A 16,464-nucleotide genomic window follows, 5' to 3' on the forward strand; every position below is an offset into this window, starting at 1 on the left:
CATGAGATGCAGACACAAGTGTTAATTTGTCTCGTTCTCTCTGTCTTTTTTATTTAAACCTCTTAATTCATCAATGGAACTACAAACCAGCATCATCGAATTTGCTTTGATGTCGTCTGTCTGCAGATTTAGATGTATATCTCAGGCTGATGCCTGCAGGCCTTTGGAGGACTTTCCCTCATGAATCAGAGGTCTCTATCCAAGCAGCCTGCCATGGTCATTGAGGCCTCGGACATACCGAAGTCCATTCTGATTGGCCTGTCAGCAGAAGGGGCCATCCTCTCACAGCCAGCCCGAGTATTTCATCGGCCCCAGTTCAACCAACTTTTACAGCCTGATCTGATGAGTGGAGGCTGGTTCCAGGTCGGGTAGACGAGTACAGCCCATAAGAGGGGACTAACTGGGCAATTAGAGTCACAGACCAATTTGGGAGAACAATAGGGCAACACATTTAACAAGCTCCCCCTGCCAAGAGCCCAGCAGGGATCTGTTGTTGAGCCTAATGGCTGCCCTGTAGACACTGTGTCTGTGTTGGTAATGTGTTGCCTGCCCCTGCCTCAGTTAATGAGAAGGTGGTAAGCGTATGAGCTGAATAGTATGGCACCTGTCTGTCCAACATTGATCCAGTCAAAACCCCAGCTAAGATAGACACATGGCTTTAAAAACCACAATGAAAATATTACAGACAAAAAAATAGAACCAACTTCCACATTATTCTTTAAGGAAGACCGCATAACTACTGTATCATGCAGTATTTTAACCAAAACACAATATTACAGTCATTCTAAGGGTGAACATATTTAGTGCATTCTTGCATAAGCCTTTCTGCTTGTCCAGGCCATCATGTTCAAGAGCACTTGGTGACATCGTACATGTTTGTACATTGAAACACTGTTTTACCAGGATGTATACTTCAAAAGAAAATCCACCCTAGAATCATCTCTGCATTCAAATTCAGAGCTTTTTTTAATAAAAGCTATAAAATATATAACTTCTTTATGCTTCTCTTTACAGGTTTATGTAATGTCAATATTTTCAGTGGTTAAAGGATTCTTCAGCATTACAAGTATTTCATCTTCAATGCAATGATCATAGATGCCATGTGGGTATACGTTTCTTCAGAACATATCCAACTGTTTATAAACCATGCACAAACATTACACTTTTGTACTTTGCAGCTCATTTCTTTGGCCAATTGGTTTCTAAATCCCACTTATGCTGAAAGCATAGAGGCAAGAATCTGAGGCACACTGATTTTAAGACAAATCACAGTCCTGCTCACTAGATGATTAAGAACAAAAAAAGTATTGTTGCTATAACTGAAACCTTAGTGGGGTTTTAGGGTAAAGTCTGTATCAAAGGTTTCATTCTAGTTTTAAAACATTTATTTGAAATGTCACTTTAATAACTTCAGAAACATCACCTAAAGACTTAGTCAGCTCAAGTCATCCAACATAGAGTAAGTAGTGATATCAGTTGGTATGCCTTATATTTGTAAAAAAAATATATGTAATGACAAATTGTTTATTAAGTTAAGATATTTTTCCACAGTCAAATCTACAAACACAGTGGAGGACAGCAGAATAAACACCTCAGACATACATCAAAGACAGGCGTGGTGGGACAGGGTGTCTGAGCTGGCCTCCACTGCAGCAGTGAACTCGGATGAAAGCTGTCTCCTCCCTGCACATAAGAGGCTCATTAACTTAAGAGATTGCGCCCCCATTTGCCTCTTTTCTTCCAACAATCCCCCCCCCCCGCATCCTGCTGGGCTCCAGTAGGACTGACAGTCCCTGTGCAGATTGTCAGTAGCACTCAATTGTCACATCCAGTCTCCAACCATGTTAGCAGACGCTGCCACACCGAGGTGAGCAGACAACTTGACCCCGGAAACCGCAGACATGCGTGGATCGACTTGTTCTAAACCAGAGACATGCACTCAACAGAACAAAAGTGAGTTCTTTTCTCCTGTCTTTTCATTCTCAGGGCGCAGATACTCAAGCACTGGGAATAATCTACTCTTATATTCAGGCCAATGCCATCTAGTAGCATTATGGTACTGCCTCAGCAGATAATAACAGTAGAGCTGCTATGACGTAGGTAGTTAACAATAATTTAACCATGATCTGTTATAGCTTCATTGAAAAAAACATTTCACGCACAGTCAAGCACACCACCTTAATAATCACACAGAAATAGCTGTGCAGTATACACAAGAGTCATTTTTATTTCCACCCCTCTATACATGAGCACTTAGATTTCAAAGAAACAAGAAATGTGCTTCTCCTTTTATACCCTTAATTAACACTGATCAAGACAAATACAGCTTCATTTGTAAACTGTAGAAAGAGACACATTAAGGAAAGTGTAGGGGGAAAAACAACAACTGAGAACATGATCAGACAGTCGTGTGGATGGAGCTGAGTAACACCAGCCAGGACTGCATCATCCCGTTATTCACTCCTTTGCTCCTCTGAAACACTGTGGCAGACGACAAAAAGAGCGTTAACCTTTGTTCAAGAAATCATTCAAAACAAGACTGCCAATGATTTTGCAGTCACTTTGAAATGCAAATAAAAGCTTGTGTTTCCATTAGAACAAAACAAGGTTGAATCATCCTTAAAATCATACCTACAGTTACTTATTAATCAAATTTTAAATCAAAATTACACATGACTAAAGTACAAAACCTGGCTACTATCTTCTTTATGCAAACACTGGCCTGGCAGCTATGCTAAGACATACATTCCCCTGATATTAAAGCATGATTTGAAACATCAACAGTACAGCTTTGCGATTGTGAATTTGGATTACTGTTATTATAACTTTATGAAAAAAGTCTTAATGATGGCTGACTAGTTTACATACATCGGAGTTTCTCTGAGGGAGGGAGGGGGGTCACAGCCCAGATATGCCCCGTTAATGAAGCAGTATTGCAGCAGAGCTCTGAAGCATGGATCCTGGAAAGAAATACAAATATCCACTATCTTTTAAAGGCTGGATACAACATACAACTGTTAATAAAATCACTTTATATAAACCATAGGATCACACAGAATGTTTTACTACTCACCCTGATGAGTATGTGGGGGTTTCCAATGATTAAGAGCAGGGCTTTGGGGCGAGTGATGGCCACGTTGAAGCGTTTTGGGTTTGCCAGAAAGCCGAGCACATTCTGCAAATTATCACTCTGTACTGATTCATTAGAGCGCACCTATATTGTGAGAGAATAACGTAACTGAGGAATAATAATAACTCTTTCTGCTTATTCAGTGAGAAAAAACAGCATAATCAGGTTTGCTTTATTGTGATCGAAATTTTAAGTTGTTGTGTTTTTGTTCATTCTTGTGTTGATGTTTAATTTTGGGAATAAAAAATACACCTTCATTATTTCAGATAAGAGATATTGTTATACAAAAAGTATACCACAAATCATACAGCATTACCCTCATACAGTCGTGATTTTAAGGTGCGAGGTGAAAGCTTACCAAACATAGTTGGGAGCTGAAGGAAAAAATGCTGACAGGGTTTAAATTCAGAACAGGTTTTGGTCGCCTTTTCTCCATCATGTAAACGTGGCTTGTATTTAATGTTTTCTGTATGTTTTTGGTGAGGAAACATGAGCTGCTTTTTAAATGTTTAATCCAGAATTTAAAGTCAACTAAGGAGAAGCTGTACCATTTTATAACAGTTAAATCAAACAAGGTTCTTTGATTGGACTAGAGAACTTCCTGCAGTGAGATGAAGATAAACATCAAGTAGCAGGAGAGCCGAAAAACAAATGTTTATTTATGTTACAAGTCTAGTTCAAGTCAATGGAGCGAATAATTAAACAAGAAATTACTATCTGTTGTTATTTATTACTGTTTACGACTATATGCCACATAAAACTAACTCAGACTCAGGGTAGTGGTGTTCACTGAATATCAACAAGGTGTTGCTGCAAACTCATACATGACAGTATTACGCACAACAGAACCTTCTTGTGTGATTTTTCCTTAAAGAGGAGTTTTCTTACCCAGTTAAAAACACATAAACAAATAGTGTTCTAATAAAACTTAACTGTTTAGTACAAATTCCCTTTATATTCTCATTTTAAAAAATGCGGGAAATTGTGATGTCTTGCTCAACTATCAATTGGCTAAACAAGAAACAATGTGCACTGAAATATCTGTCTCCATGTACAGTCACCAGAAAACAGCCCTGTGTAAAAGGCATGACATTGGAAGATGAAAAGTGCCTTACATCACAAGCCTCTGAGATGTGGTTAAAGACACAAGAAGTTATTTCATTTCATTTGAAAATGCAAAAAAGAAATGTTGAATAAGTGACAAACTGCAACCAAGGTATTGACTTGATATGCGAAATAAAAAAAACTATGCAAAAAAATAAATCGGGGATTCCAGCAACTTATTTGTTATTGAAATGTTTAGAATGTACTTCTGTGCCTTATCTATCAGGAGGGAAACAAGTGCAACACCTAATATAACCAAACCTGGTGCAGATAAATTAAAAATCTCTCTAAACAAGCATTACAATAACTGACCACATGGTGGTGCTGAAAAACAACTTTAAATCTTAAAGGGGCTATATGTAACTTTCAAAAATACTGCGTTTGTAGCGATACCGCATGGCCATTAGGCGAACTGCACCAGTAACCTGTTGCTTGCGCTCCCTCGCATGCTCGTCATACGTGCTCGTACGTACACAAACGAGCATCGTAATCGGCCGCGAAACACTGGATATTTACCGGCATAATGTTTACAGAGGAGGTAAGATGTCATACACATGTGAAAGTCTGTGAAGGAGTCTGTGTGTCTGTATTCATTCTCCTTCCTACAAACGACAGTCTCGGCAGGCACTGGCTGAAAGCAGGAGTGAGTGATGAGTTTGTCCATCTTTGAGAGCTCTTAAGACGGGTAGAAGTGTGTGGAAGATGGCCTCTGGCTGTGGAGGATGTTGAGAACGTGCATAAAATGTCACTTCCTGGAGCTTTTGCGGAAAATACGACCGGAAAACCACTAGACCACCAGGGAAGCCACAACACTGTATTTTGCATTTATTTAAATTAATAAAAAACAAAGCTCTCATGTAAAAGAAAGCATACCCTCACATTTCTTACTTTTTTTTTTTTACCCATACTTTTTTTTCTGCCTACCGTAGACATGACGATGACCAGGAACTCTTGTCCTTGGAACTCCTCCACAGAGCCGACTTTGATGTCAGACAAGCCCACCTTACCCAGCAGCACTCGAATCTTCTCACACTGAAGAGAAAATAACAAAACACCAGGAGAAAAGTTGGGTACAAGATGCATAATTTCATCTCAACAGCTTAGACTTGGCTATGGAATAAACCTAGAAAAGGAGATCTTGCTCTTCAGGATGCACAATACACATTTCACTGATACTGAACTGTGCTGTCTTACCTGTTTCTTGTAGGGTGCAATGATGCCAATGTCAGAGGCATTCACCGGGTTGTAGAGCTTCTTTGCCAGCTGGCAGCAGTAGAGCATGACCTGAACAGCCTCCACTGGGTTAAACCATGATGGGTTGTTACCTTCCCTCATTTCTGTACCCTAGGAGCAAAGCATAATCAGTGACATAAACGTGGGAGCGGGGAACCTGACATGACAAGCCTAATAATGCTTTAAGCATTTAAATTCACCAAAACTAACCAGTAAACTCGGTATGGATGCATATTCAGTTTGTGTTAAAATGCCTCCTTCCAAACAAGATTAGACCACTCACCCTTACTCCATGGAAGAGGAGTGGGAAGCCTTTATTGGGCAGGGTCTTCCACTGGCAAAGGGCGTCCACTACCACTCTGGGAGCTTTAACGACCAGCTCGCCCTGGTAGAAGAGCTTGGAGGGAAGTGTTAGCAAGGCCTGGTGGGAACGGTAGTTGTAGATCAGCTTCGTCACCTGCAGGAGTAAGAGAAATCTTTATTTTCATAGATTGTATTAAAGTATTATTGAATGCTAATACTAGATAGTTACCATGGGAACTATCTCATACAACATTAAATGTATTATAAAGTGTACCAACCAGATTAGGGTTGTATCCCCAGTCGTGTCTGGAGTACAACGGGTTAGCCATCAGCCTCTCCAACATAGACACACCCAGGCCAAAAGCAGTGGCCAGCTTGGACTTCACCACTGGACCCAACTGACAGGGGTCTCCCGCCAACACTATCTAAGAAGGTGACGAAGGAGATTAGAGATTCCCCGGACCAAGCTTTCTCACTCTGCTCAGCACAACAGTTGCATAATGTCAATAGAGGTTGATCAGATGTTATTTATTCATTCAAGACTCTTTGCTTTCTGTATAAATCAGCTATCTCTTAGAGAATACCACATCTACATTCAGAATAATTTCTTGAAACCTTTACAAAATGCAAACAGAGACAAAATACAAAGTGAGAAATCTGTGAAGTTGGCAATATACTGAGAAAAAAAGAACAGGGTGGGAACATGTACAATATGACTGTGATGGCTTACACAAAACAACTGTTCTTCTTGAGCATCGACACTTGAACTTATGCACTTACAAATTAAATCGGATTCCCAATAGTGAACTAACAAAACCTTTCAGGTCTGAGATGAATCTGTGAGTGCAATTGTGCTGACCTGTCCATCTCTCTCGGACACCAGACTCATGGGAATCAGGGCCTCTGGTTCTGTAGCCTGGCCAGATTCATCCAAAAACACATGGGTGAAATGACCCACTCTGAGGGAAAAAAACAAGTTGGTCAACAAAAGCTGGTTTTTCATGACTGCTGACAACTCTTGCTCGTACAGTCCAGGTCTTACTGTAGTCCTATATTGTGGAACATGCCAGCACTGGAGCAGGTGCTGACCACAATCCTGTGAAACGAGGCGTGACGGATGTCTTCTCCAGCCCTGGAATACTGTCTCAGCACCTCAGGGATGGACTAACAAATAAAATAAATAAATGATCACACCACAATTGCATGAACATTTTAGAAGATAAAGCTGTGTACCAATGTCACATTCAGAAAGAGCACATTATTACAATTAGAGCTGTGCATCTTCACTGGTCTTACGATTCGATTACGATTATCCAGTCAATGATTCGATTCGATATCACGATTCATCCTCAATTTTCTATATTACTGCACATGGCTACTTTTTCATAAACAGAGACAAACAGTCTTATAAATATGAATTCCTTTTGTATAATTTAAAAAGTGATTGAGACAACAATGTCATTATCAATATCTTTACATTGTAAGTTAAAATTAATACATTATCGAGGTAGTCTACAGTATAGGTAAAAAGTACAAGTGTTTGTGTGTTGAGTTTATTATACGAGAGAAAGATGTTTTTAAGTCACTGTGTGTTCCCTTCTCAGGACGTTGTAGCCTTTAGCTGTGAGCTTTGTTCAGGGTTAGTTTTGTTTCTGTCCTTTTTATTCCAGATGAGTTGTGTTAAGTTGCTACTGCTGTAAACACCCCAATTCCTGATATGGATGTTTCACATTAAAAGCACTTCAACTTCAGATAGACCGGAGACTTTTATTTTGAAGAACTTGTCGGAAGTAGAATGTGTTTATCATCGAACGAACACAGCTTTAGCTGAGGTGCACTTATTAGCGGTGATTCTCGATGACGCTGTGTTGGGAGTCTACTGTGTATACAGCCGCTCACTTTATCACGAGTCACCGCCACAACCCCCTTCTTTTAGTTATCCTGGACTTAAGACAACGAGGCATTCGTTTAAACACACCTTTAGCTGTAATGAAGATGCTAATCCGTGCTGCGGTCGGCTAAAGAGACACCAAGTCAAACTGTTTCAGCCTGCAGCGGAGCACTGTGGTCTGAGCGTGCAGGACCAACTGTCTCTGCTCAGAAAGTCAGCAAGCACAGGACCGGGACTCAATTTACGTTGTTTTCTGTCACAAATCCCTCTGTTAGCCAACGTTACTTTCATTACACACCACTGTGTGTGTTTAGGTAAAACAAACTCACTCAACGCTGCGCAAAACAACCACATTTAGCGGTTAGTAGATGCTTTTTTCTAACCCTCATCAGCATCGATTACGTCCTGTCCCTGTATCGCGATGCATCGATTAAATGATTCATTTCAACAGCCCTAATCACAATGCCAATCTATTATCTAAAAGGATTACTGACAACAGTACCGCCCTGCTTGGTGGCATCGGCATCCACTCAGGATCTCACTGCACAGGAGTAAGTATGTCCCCCCCAACTTCTGATCATAAACTCTGTAAATAAGCTGTTTGATGAACAACATGCCCAAATGCAGCTCAGTACCTCCTCCTGCCTACAGGATGCGTTGACACGTGCCAAACTCGCAGCATGCAGGAAGCCACTGTCATGTAGACGGATACAGATGAGGTCAGCAGCGCTGTTGGAAGGAGTACACACGAGTACCCGACTACTGGGCACAAAGTGGTTAACCTGGAGGAAGAGACACAACATGATGGGAGCCAGGATGGGACTTAGCTTGACAAGCATACAAATTACATTTTCACACCAGGCCGTGTTCACACTTGACTTCTTTTTTCAACTGTCAGCGCCTTTTTTACATACAAGCCTATGGAAAAGGAAAAAGGATGATTCCTTTTTAAAAAGCGGACGCCCAACGACTTTTTCTGTTGAATTATTTAAACTTTTCAGAAAAGCGCTGGGTGACGTCAAGCGCCTTTCTGACAGCTGACCAATCAGGACGAGTAGTAATCTACGTCCCTAGTTACCGGTGCCCAAAAAGATGTCATGCACCCAAAAACGGCGAACTTCCACCAGATATGTGTGCATTGCATGTCCGCTCCGGTCCGTTACGGGTCCCTGCACCCTCATCCGTCTACACCCACCGGCTGCGTTCTCAGTTCGCAGCACGTAGAGCACAGCCGTCAGCTGGAGTACGGAGACCAAGGAATTTCCGCGGTAATTTTACAGATTCACTCGCGACAGCAGGAGATAATACTTTGTACGTGGTAGAAAACTCAATACAAACCTTATAAACACATAAACAAACACACCAACGGTCGTTTTTCTGAACCATCAAAAGATTTATGGAGGGTTTTATTCTGAAAATAAACCGGATGTTTTAATGTTGTATCTGTGTCTGACTTCCCGTCTTGTTTGTTCTTTTCTGTGCTAAATTGATGCGTCGTGGTCTAGCCGGCTCCGGCACGGTTGCACCGTAGGCTAGATCACGTTGTTAAGGTTACAGAACACTCGCGCATAAACGCTCAAAAGGCACTGAAGGCAGCGCTTTTTTCTGAAAAAAGAAATCCAGTGTGAACACAGCCCAAGGTTGTAATAGTTCTGAATGTTTCATCAGTTCTTAATTTTTTTTATACATTTTGACTATTTGTTTTCAATTTCAGTTAAGTTGTAATCATAACTTCTTTACGGTTCATTACTTCAATTCTTTTGCACCCGGTTAATTTTAAGTTTGTTGTAAAATGGGCTGCCTGTCAGGGCTTGACCCAGAGGGACCAGGGAAAAAAAGTATTTAAAAACTCAAAACATCACACCATTCTAAAAAAAATGTATTCAATTATACATGAACAACCACAATACACCAACCATGTGTCACTTGGCACATTTATGAAATAAATTGACAAATATGAAAACTTGAGACTTTTCCCCAGTTATATTGTTTACTTTATTTAGTGTTGTACACACAACACACTCAGTCAGTTATTGTGTCATGTAAAGTGTTGTTTTATCTTTATTTTAAACAATTTTGTTTTGTTTCGACAATCTAGTTTTCCTTTTTGATAAAAACCTTGAACCACATCCGGTATAAAGTTAGGTAGGATTTTTACATAACCAGTGATTCCAGATTGATTTCAGTGTTCTTTGTTAAATTATTGAGAATTTTATTTAAAATTCAGATTTTTTGCTGGATCAATAAGGTCCTCCTCTGTTTTTCTTTAAATGTTCCCTATAAGCCTTATACATGTACCTGTGGGAATATCGTCTGTTCATAACCCTAAACTGTAGAAACCCCTGCCTCGGGTTGCTTTATTTTGATAAGTAATCTTTTCACCTTGAGGGGGAATTAAATAGATATCTTGAAGTACTTAGAGTTTATTTTTTCATTGGTGTTTAATTTTTTTGTGTTGAAATTCTTTAGTTAAGCACTAAATTTGATCAACAGTGGTACATTTTCCTCTGACTTTTTCTCTGTTTTATTTGAATCTTCACAATTTGAAGCATTTTGATCTTCAGGTTTGTTATATTAAAAGGTGCTTTATTGGAAGTTTGTTTGTTTTGATTTCACTTTCATATTCATTAAATTAGTCAGATTTTTACCCTTATACTGAACACAGCCCCAGATAAGGAAGTATATTTCATAGTGATCTGTGTATAAGTACCTGTAGTATGGCCTCTATGAGGGTGATGGTCTTTCCCGTGCCTGGAGGTCCAAACAGAACATATGGAGTGGGTCGACACTCTCCTGCCAAGATCCTTTTCACTGCCTCTCTCTGAGGGGGGTTCAGGTAAGTGTTGAAGAACTGTCCTTTGCTGGGGATGGGATTAGATGGCAGTCTACCATCTATAAAAGGAGTAAACATTTGTCATTAGATAATTGTTATTGTCAGATATAAAAAACCTCATACCTGTACCTTTGGTCTGTGTGCTTTTTGACTTCATGCCCAGAGATAAATTCGACACCGCTCCATTTTCCACGGCTGGAGTCTGATTTAAAGAGACAGGTTTGTAAATCAACATTCACATTGGGCTAAAAAACATTAAGGATGTCTGATTTTATTTCTTTCACCTCTTTGTCCTCCATCCACTTTCCTGTCCACTGAGGGGCCTGAATAGTCACTCTGGAGGGGAAGAGAACTGCACAACAATGTGAAAAGAATAAAAATGAAGACATTAATAGAATATCTTGAAGTGTATTAATTCCTCTAAATTAACAGGAATATAAATACGTGGCACATAAAGGAAACATTAGAGCATGTGTGTGTGTGTGTGCGCGTGCGTGTGGTAGAAACCTACGAATGGCTTCTATGAAAACCAAACCAAAACATATAAAAGGTAATACAACAAAACTAACTATCAAACAGACATCACAAATACATGAAATACACTTACACACGCAGCGCTGTGTGTGTGTACATGTTTGACTGTGTGTCTATGCAGAGTTCCGGCTGTACCGAGCTTCCGCAACGCCAAAACACAATGTGAATTCACAGACTGGGACACTAATATTATGTCGTTGTGGAATCAATATTAATGTACAAAGACGTGATGACGGCCGAGTGTAGTAACTGAAACTTTGCTGTAAAAAAAAGCAGCTGAAAAGGGCTATCATGAACATTAAGACAGCTCACAATGTACCTCAAAAGAGCACAGTATAATGCATGTGAATGTAGGTCAAATTGGAATTGAAAATTAATTACCGTCATCCATCAAGTTTAGAATGCCAGGAAGAACACACAGTACAACAAAAAGAAAAGAAAGAATGCAACTTACTTTCTCCAAACTGTTTCGTCTGGTCAAGTGCGTTGTGACATCGCCTTACAGTCAATCTGAAAACACATGCAGTGAAAACCCCTCATATTACAACTAAAGCATTATTTCTGGGTGAAATATGAAATTGTACACAACTCATTTTCTAACCTGTTAAAAGTAAACTCAACATCAAGTGGCTCGCCCAGGTAGCTGCGCTGAAAGTCTAAGTTCACTCTCAAACTTACATCCTCATTGTTGATCTGTGAGTCCAACCATAGCATTTCATTTAACCAAATTCAAAGCCATTCATGTTTGATTGAGGAGAACTTAAGAGAGTGTAAAAAACCTTTGTACCTCTGTGACATAACCAACATACTCCATGACCAAACCGTCACTCCGTGGTTTCTTCAGTACAATTCTGTCACCTGCGGACCAAAATCCACATGTGTCATAAAATGCAAACCTTTATGATCATTGAACAACTATGAAAGACCGCTTATGGCCTCCTCACCAATATAGAGACTGGGTCTGCCTTCTGCCAAGCCCAGGACCTCTAGGTGCAGGTAGACCGCTCCTTTCTTGAGAAGTGCCCCGTTGATTGAGAATTCCTTGAGTTCCCTTTCTGCATGCAGCTCTTCCAGCCAGAGAAGGGTTGAGAAACGTGAATGCATGTTGGACGGTGACAGCACCTGAGAAAAAGAAAATGCAGAATGAAATGGAAAATGTGATTTTTAAGTTGGTCACTAGAGGGAGACTTTGTCTTTATCTCTGGAATCAATTTCCCAAGCAAGTGCCCTCTTAATAAAGGACAATTATTAAGTATCATACATCTCCCTACTTATTAAATTAAGAGGTCCAGCAGTCCACTCCTGTTTGGATGGCGTCTAAGACAGCAATAAATAGACTTCATTATACAAAGTGCTTTAATATATTATTAAATAACACATTTATTGTGCAGGTGGCACTATTCCAGCTTCTTATTATACATTTTAAGGTCCAGCATAACAAGTCAAGGTACATCATTGCCACACTTACCTCTCCGAGGCACGGCTGAGCTATTAGCACGTCATTCTGTGCCTCCACACAGTCTCTGAGAGCCTGGGGAACTGGGTAGTTAGGTAAGAAGTTGGGCAGCCGTCGCTTAGTAAGCCTATAAGTAGAACAGTCCGTTTCAGACAAGATATGACATACATAATTAATTTTGCGTACAGGCCCTTTGTTTACCTTGGTGGGTCTTTTGGAGCAAATACAGTGATCACTTGTGCAGGTTTTGTTGAGACGAGACGGATATCAGAAGGACTGTAAGGCTCAGAGGGCTGCAGCAGGCTCTCCTCTTCACTGCCCACTGTGACCTCCAGGCGCCTCCCGATGGTGAAAGAGGCAAAGTGCAGCAACAGAAGCTCAGCACAGCTTCCCAGACTCCTAAGAAGTTTCCCACATGGAAATTAGCAGTTCAGACAACACGTGGGCAAAAGCTGTACAGGAAAACTTGACACTATAATGACAAGAGATTAGTTGGCTTTGTATGCTAAGACAGCACACTCAAGGCCCTCTCAGATAGGATGCGATTGGTGCTGCACAGAACTCATTCATTGTCTGTGTGTTGACCCTCTTCTTCTTCACTGCTCCTCTCCTCCTCCTTAGCATAAGAAAGTCAGGGCTTTCTACTGAATAGTGGACAGATACATACATGTGCATCCAAAAAGTAGCTATTTTCCAATCTAACGTTTCTGTTATCTAGCGACATGCGGCAATGATTTGTGCATGTGCGCACTCCCCTCGCCATCGGCACCCTACACTGCTGCGAGCACAGTGCCCACTTCATCCTATCTGAAAGGTTCTTCAGCCATAGGTGAATGAGAAGAAAAAATATGGTTCCAGATTCATCTTTTAATCCATAACTACTCTCATAGGCTTCAGCATATATTTTTAATAATAACTTACTTTGCTCGGCAGCCAACAGCCACAGACAGCCTCTCTCCTGGTGCAACATCCACTTCTCTTTCATCTCTCCTTACGCCAGAAGAATAGATAGTGTCCTTCAGCGGCTCACCATTTTCTTTCTCCACCTCTTTTTCATCACTGATTGGGTTTTCTGAAGAGTCGGAGCAGTTTTCTTGTGAAGGTTGTTGTTTCTGCTTCACTGGTTTGGAGCCTTTGAAAGGAACTAGCATAAACTGTTCTTTTGAGTCCCAGCCAGCAAAGTCGCAGCACTTCAGCCTGTGGGTGTCTGCACCTTTATTTCTGTGATAAGAGAAAGATGAAGAGTATACAGCACATTATACTGAGGAACTGATGTAAACTGTAAATAGTCGTCTCACTAGATCTCAGATTTGACAGATTATAAGACTATGTTGCCAAGAGTTTTATGACCATTTTCTTGGACAGGGACTACTGCTTATTCAAATAACTTTACTTCCCATTTTTCTTAGGCTTATTGTGATGTGTTCTTTCGTGTTTAAACTCGGAATGTGTATATTCATTTTCTTCTTTGGTCACTCACTGTATCCACAGCACCAATTGCTGTTCCTCCCCGATCATCAGTTCCCCAAACTGGCCAAACTCGGTTACTTCCAGTCCACCTTTGTTTTCTAAAAGGCTCTGAAGTTTGGCCTCCGAGAAAGGTGTAGCAGAAATACTTGAACTGGAAAAAAGTCCATAACATTACTGATGTATACCACTCAATTCATAATATAGAAGATAACTTGACTTCTCTCTATGTTAGAGAATTTTTTAACAATTAGTCAATTTTCACCAAGTCATTTATTTAGCAAAAATAGTGACACTGACACTTCGACATCTCAGGTTTTGGCAAAGCAAAAAAAGGATTTGCCTTTGCCTTAAATACGGCTGTCACTAGTGCAGAAAAGCTTCAAGTCTACGAGCAGTGGTTTGTACCTCTGAAGGCAGGGTGCCATGCACAGAGCCCTCCAACTGTAGAAGGATTGACTGCTCTCCACCATTACCAGGTTGACCAGGTGCCCCTGCAATGGCTGGTATTGGGCAGGCAGCAGAAGAGAGTCCAGGCAGAAGAACACACTGTCATCTACCACACCGTTGTTACCATACACGCTGGTCACACGCACCTGGAGATAGATGACCATTCAACAGAAGGGAGAGGATAGAAAGAAGGCAATAAAAAACAATGTTAAACAATTCTTAAGTCAAAACATAAAATAATTAGCTTCAAGACTAAACACTTTAACAAAATAAAGAGCAAACCTGTCTTTCTAATTTAGCATTGAGTACAAACTTGATGCTTTTACCTGGTCTAGGCGGCAGTAGCGTAAAGGGGCCACAGAATGAGCCTGGGTGGTCCACTGGGTTGGATTGATAAAATATTTGGCTTGGACCCAGTCTCCTTTCATTGGCTCATAACCTAACAAAAAGGACAGACAATCAACAAAGAGTGCCTGCAGTCACGAAAGTCAATATCAGCCTTCAAGTGCTAGTTGTTGTTTTTTTGGGTGTGACGGTTATGCTGGCCTTACACCAAATCACATTTCAAGCTATTTCAAAGTAACAGACACATTTCCAAAGTCAGAAAAAAAAATCTGGAGTTTTGCTAGATAGCTTATTTTGAGTCATTTAAGTTAGATGCAGCCAGCACACTCTGGGATTTCTTTTTAATGATGGCTGTCAACGTTGAGTATCCGCATGCTTGTGCAGGTGCATGGACTGTACCGTGCCGAAGCACACCTCTTTGAAGCGTGCCACGGCCAAGGAAGTGTACTGTGCTGGAGCGCGGATCGGAGCACTCACACTAGTCAAACAAACTTTAGGGATGAAGTGTGCTTGGGCATGGTACGGATTGCCTAGCGTGTGTGCGCCCTGTAAGTTTGTGTAATGCCTCATTAGGTCAAGAGTATCATGCTTTAGTATTGAATGTACAGAAAGAATAATTACCTTCCCAAAGACTGTAGCGTGGGAAGTATGTGGTCTGGTTTATGTAGCCACCATCTCTATCAAATGATGTGACTGTACCAATGAGAGGCCGCAGCTGCATACTGTCATTTTCAAGAGAGTTTTTTCCTCCATCCTCCCAAGCATCTGCACTCTTCTCCACCTTGAAGATAGAAGTAAGTGGTAAGTTCATCATGATAAAGTTTGTTTTTTTCTTACAGAAATGCTACAAGAGAAAAAAATACAATAGAAAAACAAAAGTTTACATCATCCATAGGAGTGTGATCTCTTGATTAACACCAACTATAGTATGCAAGACAGCAAAGGAGATTTTGATATATGGAGAGATGGAGTATAATTTATGAAGTGATGGTATATTGCGGTTAAAATTTTACTCCACCCACAGGATACTCACCCGTACAGCTTTCCACCCCCTTTGGGCACCATCTCTTAATGCTATACAGTTCACCAGGTCCCCTTCCTTCAAAGACACGCCACCCAACACCTCTCCACTTGTGAAGTAGATTGCATCGTCTATCAAGCCATGGTCAAGGCACAGCTGGGTTACCACACTGCCCCGCAGATGGCGAACATCCTCCATGCCTGACCAACAAAACAGATACAAACAACCACTGTATAGATTATGTAGGGTCTAAATGTACTAGAAATGGAGAATACTAATTTAGGTTAGTTATTCAAGATACGTTTGCATTTACCTGTTGCACCAGGGAAAATCCCTTCTTCTTCATCCACCACTACTGTCCTCCACAATGGAGAAACCAGCTTGGACAACATACATCGCACAGTAGTAAGCATATCCGCAAAAATTATAGCCGAGGTAGCCAGCTACTCGCACTAAGAAAACAGAAAATAATAGTTCTCAACATCGCAAACATTTGCAACCTGTTCCTGCTGGGTATGAGCATAGCAATGGAATTGAAGCGAGGCATTGTCATTTCTGGTTGTGGCTACATGCTAGCTTCATATTAAGACAACCGCAGCTTTTTTTAAAAACTTAATTAAGAAAGGGAAAATGGACCAGCAAGTCACACGAATAAATGTAGGTATTTGTTGCCATATTTCTGTCAGAACCCAGGACT

General features: G+C 40.7%; 1 protein-coding gene across 1 annotated transcript; it reads right to left on the reverse strand.

Annotated features, from left to right (window-relative positions):
* Nucleotides 1–2,202: 2,202 nt before the first annotated feature.
* Nucleotides 2,203–16,184, reverse strand: mov10l1 (Mov10 like RNA helicase 1). Its single transcript, XM_061035818.1, has 26 exons — nucleotides 16,081–16,184; nucleotides 15,780–15,967; nucleotides 15,368–15,527; nucleotides 14,728–14,840; nucleotides 14,360–14,547; nucleotides 13,965–14,105; nucleotides 13,406–13,705; nucleotides 12,686–12,883; nucleotides 12,497–12,611; nucleotides 11,973–12,150; nucleotides 11,816–11,886; nucleotides 11,630–11,721; nucleotides 11,483–11,538; nucleotides 10,779–10,846; nucleotides 10,624–10,696; nucleotides 10,372–10,553; nucleotides 8,297–8,443; nucleotides 6,813–6,934; nucleotides 6,630–6,729; nucleotides 6,049–6,195; nucleotides 5,751–5,924; nucleotides 5,429–5,578; nucleotides 5,159–5,266; nucleotides 3,074–3,214; nucleotides 2,869–2,960; nucleotides 2,203–2,481 (listed from the first exon to the last, which is right to left on the reverse strand). The coding sequence occupies exons 1-26, from the start codon at nucleotides 16,178–16,180 to the stop codon at nucleotides 2,454–2,456; spliced, it is 3,432 nt and encodes a 1,143-aa protein (XP_060891801.1). The 5' UTR covers nucleotides 16,181–16,184; the 3' UTR covers nucleotides 2,203–2,453.
* Nucleotides 16,185–16,464: the final 280 nt, after the last annotated feature.

Source organism: Labrus mixtus, chromosome 4 (genome assembly GCF_963584025.1).
Source record: "Labrus mixtus chromosome 4, fLabMix1.1, whole genome shotgun sequence".
NCBI classification, from domain to species: domain Eukaryota; kingdom Metazoa; phylum Chordata; class Actinopteri; order Labriformes; family Labridae; genus Labrus; species Labrus mixtus.